This window comes from Sphaerodactylus townsendi, linkage group LG08 (genome assembly GCF_021028975.2).
Source record: "Sphaerodactylus townsendi isolate TG3544 linkage group LG08, MPM_Stown_v2.3, whole genome shotgun sequence".
Lineage (NCBI taxonomy): Eukaryota > Metazoa > Chordata > Lepidosauria > Squamata > Sphaerodactylidae > Sphaerodactylus > Sphaerodactylus townsendi.
Genome location: NC_059432.1, coordinates 113,728,244 through 113,738,723, shown reverse-complemented (window position 1 = coordinate 113,738,723; position 10,480 = coordinate 113,728,244). Strand labels below are relative to the sequence as shown.

Genomic DNA, 10,480 nt, shown 5'->3' with positions numbered 1-10,480 from the left:
TACATACATGCATACATACATACACGCTTACACACATACATATATACATACATACAGAGATAAATACATACATGCATACATACATACATACATAGATACATACATGCATACATACATACACGCATACACACATGCATGCATGCATGCATGCATAGATAAATACATACTTGCATACATGCATGCATACATGCATACATGCATACCTAAATGCATATATACATGCATACATGCATACATAGATAAATACATACATGCATACATACATAGATAGATACATACATACATGCATACATACATACACGCAAACACACATGCATGCATGCATGCATGCATGCATGCATACATACATACATATGCACATGCATACATACATAAATACATACATGCATACATACACACATACATAAATACATGCATGCATGCATACACACACACACACACACACACACATACACACACATATCAGGATCAAAGAGGATTTCCATATTAGGGGCTAGAGAGGTCCCTTATATATATGATTTCTAACCCCTCTGGCTCTCCCCTTTCCCTTTCCACAGAACACCCTGGAGCAGTGCAGCGTCTGTGCCAAGCCGATCATGGAACGGATCCTGCGTGCCACCGACAGGGCCTACCACCCCCACTGCTTCACCTGCGTGATGTGTCACCGTAGCCTGGATGGCATCCCTTTCACCGTGGATTCCGGAGGCCACATCCACTGTATCGAGGATTACCACAGGTGGGCCCAGTCACCCGGAACTCCTTGGCGGGCGGGAGGAGAGAGGAGAGCAGAAAGAAATGTACCGGAGCAGGACTGGATCATCTTTAGATGCCAGCCACAGACGCAGGCGAAATATCCAGAGGAAAATGCTACTGGAACACGGCCACACAGCCCGGAAACCCCACAACACCCCACACATTTAAAAACCTCTTTTTCCTTTTACTTACTGGCATACATTATAAAATATGTAGGTGATATAATTCTATCATTCCCATTCCCCACTCCGACATTCACAGATGCCTTCCCAATAATTTATGATGTACAAGAAAAATGTCTATTAGGCCAACTGCCTTTACAAAGAAAATGCACAATAGGCAATAGTTGTTGTTTCACGCTGGCTTTATCAAGCCTATTCCTGTAAATAATAAACACAAATTAAAAAATCAGGTGTGCATACATTCATAAGAACGTAAGAACGTTCATCAGTCTAATGACCACAACCAACTATAATTTATACTTACTTTTCCTGGGTGTAAGTCACTATTTCCGGGGGAGTGCGGTCTATAAACCCAATTAATAATAATAATAATAATAATAATAATAATAATAATAATAATAATAATAATAATAATAATAATAAATTCACCTTGTATCTTCGAGACCGCAACACCCCATATGTCCCTACACGGCCTCTTCGTTCAGTAGAGGCCAATTTACTGGTGGTCCCCGGCCCCCCGATGATGCGGCTGATCCAGTAAAGCAAAGTAACCCAACACGGAGTGTTGATAAGAGAAAGCAGTAGAAACCGCAGTCTGGGTATGTTGACTATAGGGAGCTACCGGTATTTTAAGGAAGTGTTTACGTTAAAGGTTTACTTTGCTTTGCTGGATTGTATCTTGTATAAAATACAATAGCAGCTCCACCTACTTGTAGAAACGCTTTGGACACCAGGAAAGATGTTGATCAGTGTGTTAGCTGCCATGGACACCGCGTTGGTGCCCAGAAGCAACGCCTTCTCCAACCCCCGCCCTCCTGTGCTCAGGGGCGGGGCCCGCGGTCATGGCCCCGCCCCCGATCTCCATGCTGACTGGCTTTTGCATGGGCCAACCGCAGAGGTGGGATCCAGCAGGTTCTCACAGGTTCCCGAGAGTAGGTTACTAATTATTTGTGTGTGCCGAGAGGGGGTTACTAATTGGGTCCGCTTTTCCGTCTCCACACCCTCGCCTCCCCCTCTCTTCTTCTTTCTCATAGCCCGGAGCTTGCCGGCTAGTAAGAGGAGAGACCCTTTAACTACTGTTGGGTCCAGGGGACTCTTTAGTTGTTTCTGTTGGCAGTAGACGATAGGACTTGCTATAATGAGGTTAAATTATGGACAGAAAGATACCAGCTGGAAATTAGGAACTGTTTTTTTACAGTAAGAGTTTTTTACAGTAACAGAGAAATTATTAATGCCCTGCCCCCGGAATGCCCGGCCACGCCCCCGTCGTGCCCCGCCCAGTTCCATTGGCGCTACGCCACTGTTTGAATCCCACCACCATGGGAACCTGTTACTAAAATATTTGGATCCCACCACTGGCCAACTGGTCCTCTGAATGGCCAGCAACAGGGCCTTCCCCTGATGAGAACATCACAAGAACTCTGCTGCATCAGACCAGATGAGAATCCATCTTGTCACACATCCCATCTGACACAGTGACCAACCAGGTCCTCTAGAGATCCAGCAACAGGGCATGAAGGCTGAGATCTTCATGAGAACATCAGAAGAGCCCTGCTGGATCAAACTTGTGAGGATCTATCTAGTCCGCATCCTCTTGTCTCGTGCAGGGGCCGACCACTTCTTCCGGAGGTCCAAACACAGGACACAGAGGCAAAGGCCCTCCCCTGATGTTGCCACCCAGCTCTGGTATTCAGAGGATGACTGCTTCTGAGCATGGAGGCTCCCTCCAATCGCCATGGCTAGTAGCCACTGATAGACATCTCCTCTGTGGATCTGGGGGCATTCATTGAAAATGCTGGGGGGAAGAATTAGGACTAATAAAAGGAAACACTTCTTCACGCAACGTGTGATTGGTGTTTGGAATATGCTGCCACAGGAGGCGGTGATGGCCACTCACCTGGATAGCTTTAAAAGGGGCTTGGACAGATTTATGGAGAAGAAGTCGATCTCTGGCTACCAATCTTGATCCTCCTTGATCTGAGGTTGCAAATGCCTTAGCAGCAGCAGAAGGCCATTGCTTTCACCTCCTGCAGGTGAGCTCCCAAAGGCACCTGGTGGGCCACTGCGAGTAGCAGAGAGCTGGACTAGATGGACTCTGGTCTGATCCAGCTGGCTTGTTCTTATGTTCTTATCTGTCTAACCTCCAACCTTATTTATTTATTTGTTTTTTTGTTTCTATGTATTTATACCCTACCTCATGCTAGTGTCTCTAGGTGACTTATGGAAACAATAAAAAACCATAATAAAAACATCAATAAAATATAACAATTAAAACGACAATAAAAATACCGTTAAAGTAACCCCAATTCCCCCATCCCCCAGACCAGCAGTTGTAGAGGGGGGTTTCCAGGGAGGCTGACCCAATGCGTGGGTGAAGAAGAGGGTCTTCGCCATGCACCTGAACCCATGAGAATCAAAGCAGGTGGTATGGGATTGTTTCATTTGGCAAAGAATGGATACATGGCTACCATCAAGGCAGGCATGCCTCTCTCTTAACTTGCACCCAGCTGGGATGATGGATGTGCTCACTGCAGGCTTTCTCCATCCTATAGGAAATTTGCCCCTCGGTGTTCTGTCTGCAAAGGGCCCATCATGCCCGCGGAGGGCAAGGAAGAGACCGTCCGTATCGTGGCTTTAGACCGGGACTTCCATGTGCAGTGCTACCGATGTGAGGTCAGTATTGTTTGTTTATTAAGAAGAGAAGAAAAAGAGTTGGATTTATATCCCCCCTTTCTCTCCTTCAAGGAGACTCAAAGCGGCTTACAATCTCCTTGCCCTTCCCCCCTCACAACAAACACCCTGTGAGGTGGGTGGGGCTGAGAGAGCTCCCAGAAGCTGTGACTAGCCCAAGGTCACCCAGCTGGCGTGTTGAAGTGCACAAGCTAATCTAGTTCACCAGATAAGCCTCCACAGCTCAGGCGGCAGAGCGGGGAATCAAGGCCAGTTCTCCAGATTAGAGTTCACCTACTCTTAACCACTTCTGCTCCCACTTCTGCTTATTAAAACGTTTATCTCCCACCTTTGCTTGTAGTTTGAAGCAGCTTACAATGCTAATGAAAAATATTTTTAGGCTTTGGCCAATATCAGTCGGGCTGCCCAAAGTAATCGGATGGCTGACCAATGGATGTAGTTGGTACAGAAGAAGGAGAAGAAGAAGAAGGAGAAGGAGAAGAAGAAGAAGAAGAAGAAGAAGAAGAAGGAGGAGGAGGAGGAGGAGGAGGAGGAGGAGGAGGAGGAGGAGGAGGAGGAAAAGAAGAAGAAGAAGGGGGAGGAGGAGGAGGAGGAGAAGAAGAAGAAGAAGAAGAAGGAGAAGAAGAAGAGGGGGAGGGGGAGGGGGAGGAGGAGTCTATCTCCCCTGCAGGAGACTCAAAAGGGCTGACAATCTCCTTGCCCTTCCCCCCTCACAACAAACACCCTGTGAGGTGGGTGGGGCTGAGAGAGCTCCGAGAAGCTGTGACTAGCCCAAGGCCACCCAGCTGGCGTGTGTGGGAGCGCACGGGCTAATCTGAATCCCCCAGATAAGCCTCCACAGCTCAGACGGCAGAGCAGGGAATCAAACCCGGTTCCTCCAGATTAGATACACGAGCTCTTAACCTCCTACGCCACTCCTTCTCCTGTATAGTAAAATACAGGATGAGGCAGTTCTTCACATATGTAGGGTCTAGGCCAGAAAGATCTTAACCAGCGCCTTGAATTGCCAGCAACGTAGCTGTTTCCAAATGGGCTGCGTACTGTCCCAGCAGCTTCATGTGGCGTCCCCTGAACGATCCCTCAATCCCACCCTATATTTTTCTTGTTTTTATGTGTATTTTAGCTTTGGATTTTAATGGGTTTTAATGTTTTGTTTTCGCTTTAATGATTCTGAAGACCTGTTTTTTATTTTGTGTGTTTTTCCTTTGGCCTTTTCCACCCAAACCTCCTAAAGCATTTGGAAAACGTTTTCAATCCCCACCGCCGCTTTACCACGACGTTATGTCCACCTTGAACTGATTCGTGGCCACTATTACGTACTTCTCCCCCCCCCCCCCATTTTTTAAAAGCTAGTTGATGATTCGATGTTTCTGTGCTTCATGGCTTCATGTTGTAATTCTCTAAACCAGAGGTCTTCAAACTATGGCCCTCCAGATGTTCATGGACTACAATTCCCATCAGCCCCTGCCAGCATGGCCAAGTGGTAGGGCTCATGGGAATTGTAGTCTCTGAACGTCTGGAGGGCCATAGTTTGAAGACCCCTGCTCTAAACCTTGTCTAATTGATGTCTCAAAGGTTACACTCCCCACCCCCCAATAAATCACAGAAATGCTCAAAAAAACAGGCAAGGGGGAGTGGAGAGTGAGCTCAGAAAATGGAAGTTGAGAGAAGGCAGAGAGGCATGGGAGACGTCTTAAAGTGCTCGCACAGCCGTGAAGCCGTTTTGAAAACATTTCAGCCTAAAGAATCGTTTCTGAAGGGGATTCACCTAAATGTTTTGAGGCTGGAAATAAGATATTTTCAGAACCCAAAGGGAGTAACACCCATGTGGAACTCCATGGAGAGAATGTTTTATTTCCTACCTCAAAAACATAAAACTGCAAAGATTGTCATGCCCTTATATAAAGCCGTGGTGCGACCGCACTTGGAGTCCTGTGTTCAGTTCTGGTCGCCACATCTCAAAAAGGAGATAGAAGAGATAGAAAAAGTGCAGAGAAGGGCAACAAGGATGATTGAGGGACTGGAGCACCTTCCCTATGAGGAGAGGCTGCAGCGTTTGGGACTCTTTAGTTTGGAGAGGAGACGGCTGAGGGGGGATATGATTGAAGTCTATAAAATGATGCCTGGGGTAGAAAATGTGGACAGAGAGAAATGTTTCTCTCTTTCTCACAATACTAGAACCAGGGGGCATCCATTGGAAATGCTGGGGGGAAGAATTAGGACTAATAAAAGGAAACGCTTCTTCACGCAACGTGTGATTGGTGTTTGGGATATGCTGCCCCAGGAGGTGGTGATGGCCACTCATCTGGATAGCTTTAAAAAGGGCTTGGACAGATTTATGGAGGAGAAGTCGATCTATGGCCAATCTTGATCCTCCTTGATCTGAGATTGCAAATGCCTTAGCAGACCAGGTGCTCGGGAGCAACAGCAGCAACAGCAGAAGGCCGTTGCTTTCACCTCCTGCACATGAGCTCCCAAAGGCACCTGGTGGGCCACTGCGAGTAGCAGAGTGCTGGACTAGATGGACTCTGGTCTGATCCAGCTGGCTTGTTCTTATGTTCATTTTAAAAGGTTGGGTGTGGAAAAGGGCCTCTGCCGGCCACATTGGTGACTCTGATGAGGGCAGAAAGGCGGGGTCTGAATTTTGTAACGAAATAGATGGCTTAACCTTTCCCTTTTTTTGTTCTTTGGCTTTCTCTCCGTCTCTCTCCTGCAGGACTGCGGCGGTCTCTTGTCCGAAGGGGACAACCAGGGCTGCTACCCTCTGGATGGGCACATCCTTTGCAAGACGTGCAACTCGGCCCGGATCCAGGCCCTCACGGCAAAGGCGAGCACTGACCTCTGAGTGCCCCCCCCCCCCGGGAGAATGGCACAACCTTTGCCTCTCGCGCTGCTGGAAGGCCTTTTTCTCGAGGGTCTAATCCCAAGCAGCGACCCCCAACTTCACTGTGCCACCCCCAACTACACTACAGACTTCAGCCATTCCAGGATTCTTTGTGGGATGCCGCAAGCGGTATAAAACAGATAGAAGTTTGTAGTGTAGGTAGACCCGTTACCTCAAGGGGTCCCGGGTGCTAATTCAGCCTTTGCCATTTCCTCTACTTCCAGTTTAACCCTTTTTTTCCTGCCACATAACATTTTAATCCATTAATATTCCAGTTACTGATACTTAGGATTTCCCCCCTTCTTCACATGAACCGTCAAGTACTGAGCTTGTTTGCACACACTAAAATTTTTATATCTATAGTTAGACCTTATATAAAAATGTATCATGATATTTTGCTATGCCTTAAAGACATTTATAGGAGCGTTGGAAGGATGGAAACAATTGCAAACACTCTCTCTGTGTTGGGAAAAGTCCTGTTGGGGCCATCCTAAGCCACGTTCAAAATCCTATTGGTTGCACACCCACTGGCCAACGTAGTGGGGCCATGATCCAAGAGGTTCCTCACACAAAGCAAGCTGTCTTATCCATCTGAACAAACCTTCATACAGGAGACATGTCAAACACTACAGCCAAAACAAACATTCATACTAATTCATAACTTGGCATCTCAGATCTGAAATTTCACAGTATTCTGTATCAGTTTTACAATTGGGTTGGGGGGGGGGGTGTTGTCGAAGGCTTTCACGGCTGAATTCAACTGGTTGTGGTTTGTTTTCCAGGCTGTGTGGCCGTGGTCTGGTGGATCTTGTTCCTAACGTTTCGCCTGCATCTGTGACTGGCATCTTCAGAGGTGTATCACAGAGAGAAGTAACTTACTTCTCTCTGTGATACACCTCTGAAGACGCCAGCCACAGATGCAAGCGACCAGACCACGGCCACACAGCCTGGAAGACACACCACAAACCGATTTTTTTTTTTGTCTATCAGTTGTAAGACTGGCAGTCTTGGTTGCCCAGATTAGCCTCACTTTATCAGAACTTGGAAGCTACGTAGGGTTGGCACTTAGATGGGCGACCAATAAGGAAGAGCAACAAACAAGCGGGTATAGGTGACCATAGAACAAAACCCAGTTACTATGCCCAGGCTACAAGATAAGTAAATGCAACACATGCAAAAAAATAATAATAATTCAGTGCACGTCCAGCCCAACAGTAAAAGGAACACCTCTTTAAAATGCAAATTAATGCAAATTAACTGAGGCAGTGATCCCTCACAGGCTGTGGGCAAGATAACATGAGAAGTAGGAGTATTCCCACAGAACAGGAGTACACCAAATAACCTGTCCAGCAAGATACTTACCTTCATTGTAGACTTTGAAGTTCATATTTCCATCATGAATTTTTCTTGTTATTTGAGCTGAGGATTTATGGATTACCATAAGTCCATGGGTTAATAGATAGAATCATAGAGTTGGAAGAGACCCCGAGGGCCATCAAGTCCAAACGCCTGCAATTCAGGAACACATACTCAAAGCACTCCTGACAGATGGCCATCCAGCCTCTGTTTATTGCCATTATTCACTCTAAGAACATAAGAACATAAGAACAAGCCAGCTGGATCAGACCAGAGTCCATCTAGTCCAGCTCTCTGCTACTCCCAGTGGCCCACCAGGTGCCTTTGGGAGCTCACATGCAGGAGGTGAAAGCAAGGGCCTTAAGAACATAAGAAAGAGCCTGCTGGATCAGACCAGAGTCCATCTAGTCCAGCACTCTGCTACTTGCAGTGGCCCACCAGGTGCCTTTGGGAGCTCACCTGCAGGATGGGAAAGCAATGGCCTTAAGAACATAAGAAAGAGCCTGCTGGATCAGACCAGAGTCCATCTAGTCCAGCTCTCCGCTACTCCCAGTGGCCCACCAGGTGCCTTTGGGAGCTCACCTGCAGGAGGTGGAAGCAAAAGCCTTAAGAACATAAGAAAGAGCCTGCTGGCTCAGACCAGAGTCCATCTAGTCCAGCTCTCCGCTACTCCCAGTGGCCCACCAGGTGCCTTTGGGAGCTCACCTGCAGGAGGTGGAAGCAAAGGCCTTAAGAACATAAGAAAGAGCCTGCTGGCTCAGACCAGAGTCCATCTAGTCCAGCTCTCCGCTACTCCCAGTGGCCCACCAGGTGCCTTTGGGAGCTCCCATGCAGGAGGTGGAAGCAAAGGCCTTAAGAACATAAGAAAGAGCCTGCTGGCTCAGACCAGAGTCCATCTAGTCCAGCTCTCTGCTGCTCGCAGTGGCCCACCAGGTGCCTTTGGGAGCTCACCTGCAGGAGGTGGAAGCAAGGGCCTTCTGCATTCCTTTGCACAATTGTGTTGGAGCTGTATGTTGCACTAAATTTGCATGTGTCGCAAACCACCAAGGAAGGCCAGGACTGCTATGCAGTGTCAGGAAACAGCAAAAACGCCTCTGTTTAGTGCAGCTTAGTTGACTAGATTTATATCACACCTCTTCCTGTCCAAGGACCGGCTTGGGGCGACTTACACTAATGCAATATAAATACAAAAATAGACATTCCCTTATAAATTAAAACAATAAATACCCAACAGTTTATTATCAGCGTTCAGCGAGTGCCTTGAACCTCTCTGATAAGGTAGCTCTGCATCTTAATGCACCAGGACGTGTAGTTCTCAGAGTTGATCCTCTCGAAAGGCAAGCTGCTCGTGGAGTGAGCCATTCTGTCTTCTCTCTCTGGATTTTCACTGTCACACACACACTCATGGGATTAATGGTGGTCTGGGCCCATAACCCTTTGTCAGCATTCAGCTAACGCCGTGGTGGCGAACCTTTGGCACTCCAGATGTTATGGACTGCAATTCCCATCAGCCCCTGCCAGCCAGGCCAATTGGCCATGATGGCAGGGGCTGATGGGAATTGTAGTCCATAACATCTGGAGTGCCAAAGGTTCGCCACCACTGAGCTAGCGTCTGGAACCCGGGTGTAGTGTCAGGAGTCAGCAGTAGACAGAAAAAACACACACACAGCAAAGTACATTCCAAATCAGGAAGGCTTTATCTTGTTGCAAGATAACGTGCTGTACAAGATAACGTGCTGTACAAAAACTCACTTCACCAATATGCACTTCACCACCATAGCATACCACATGCCATTATTCTCTGTCATACTTATATACATATCTCAGCCAATCACAGGTCAGATGATCTCACGCTGCACCTGGGTGTTGACACACTGAGTGACCTTCTACAGCAGTGGTTCTCAACCTTCCTAATGCTGCGACCCTTTAATACAGTTCCTTGTGTTGTGGTGACCCCCAACCATAACATTATTTTCGTTGCTACTTCGTAACTGCAATGTAATGTTTTCCGACGGTCTTAGGCGACCCCTGTGAAAGGGTCGTTCGACCCCTAAAGGGGTGGCGACCCACAGGTTGAGAACCATTGTTCTACAGTTTCCTGCTGTGGTCTTCAGAACTTCTTGCCGTGCCATTCATTTGGTTTTCATATGTTCAGTTAACTTTTTCCATACTCTGACACTGATTACCTTGAAAACTGTATGAGGGTTTTTTGGGTCCCCACGAGTTGGTGACCCAAACTCATGGGTCACCATGGGTTGATTTTGACTTGACAGCACACTTTGCCTTACAACTGGTGACTTGCCCAGTTCAGTAGTATATATTAGCAATATATAGTTTTTCTATTTTTTATTTTATTTTGGAGGAGCAGTATTCAAAAGTATGCAGGAACCCATTAAGAAGAAGAAGAGTTTGGATTTATATCTCCCCTTTCTCTCCTGCAGGAGACTCAAAGGGGCTTACAACCTCCTTGCCCTTCCCCCCTCACAACAAACACCCTGTGAGGTGGGTGGGGCTGAGAGAGCTCCAAGAAGCTGTGACTAGCCCAAGGTCACCCAGCTGGCGTGTGCGGGAGTGCACAGGCTAATCTGAATTCCCTAGATAAGCCTCCACAGCT

At 47.2% G+C, this 10,480-nt stretch overlaps 1 protein-coding gene across 1 annotated transcript; it reads left to right on the top strand.

Annotated features, from left to right (window-relative positions):
• Positions 1-552: 552 nt before the first annotated feature.
• LOC125438274 (LIM domain containing preferred translocation partner in lipoma) lies at positions 553-7,255 on the top strand. The gene is made up of 3 exons (XM_048506603.1): positions 553-736; positions 3,488-3,608; positions 6,343-7,255. The coding sequence occupies exons 1-3, from the start codon at positions 597-599 to the stop codon at positions 6,469-6,471; spliced, it is 390 nt and encodes a 129-aa protein (XP_048362560.1). The 5' UTR covers positions 553-596; the 3' UTR covers positions 6,472-7,255.
• The last annotated feature ends 3,225 nt before the right edge of the window (positions 7,256-10,480 follow it).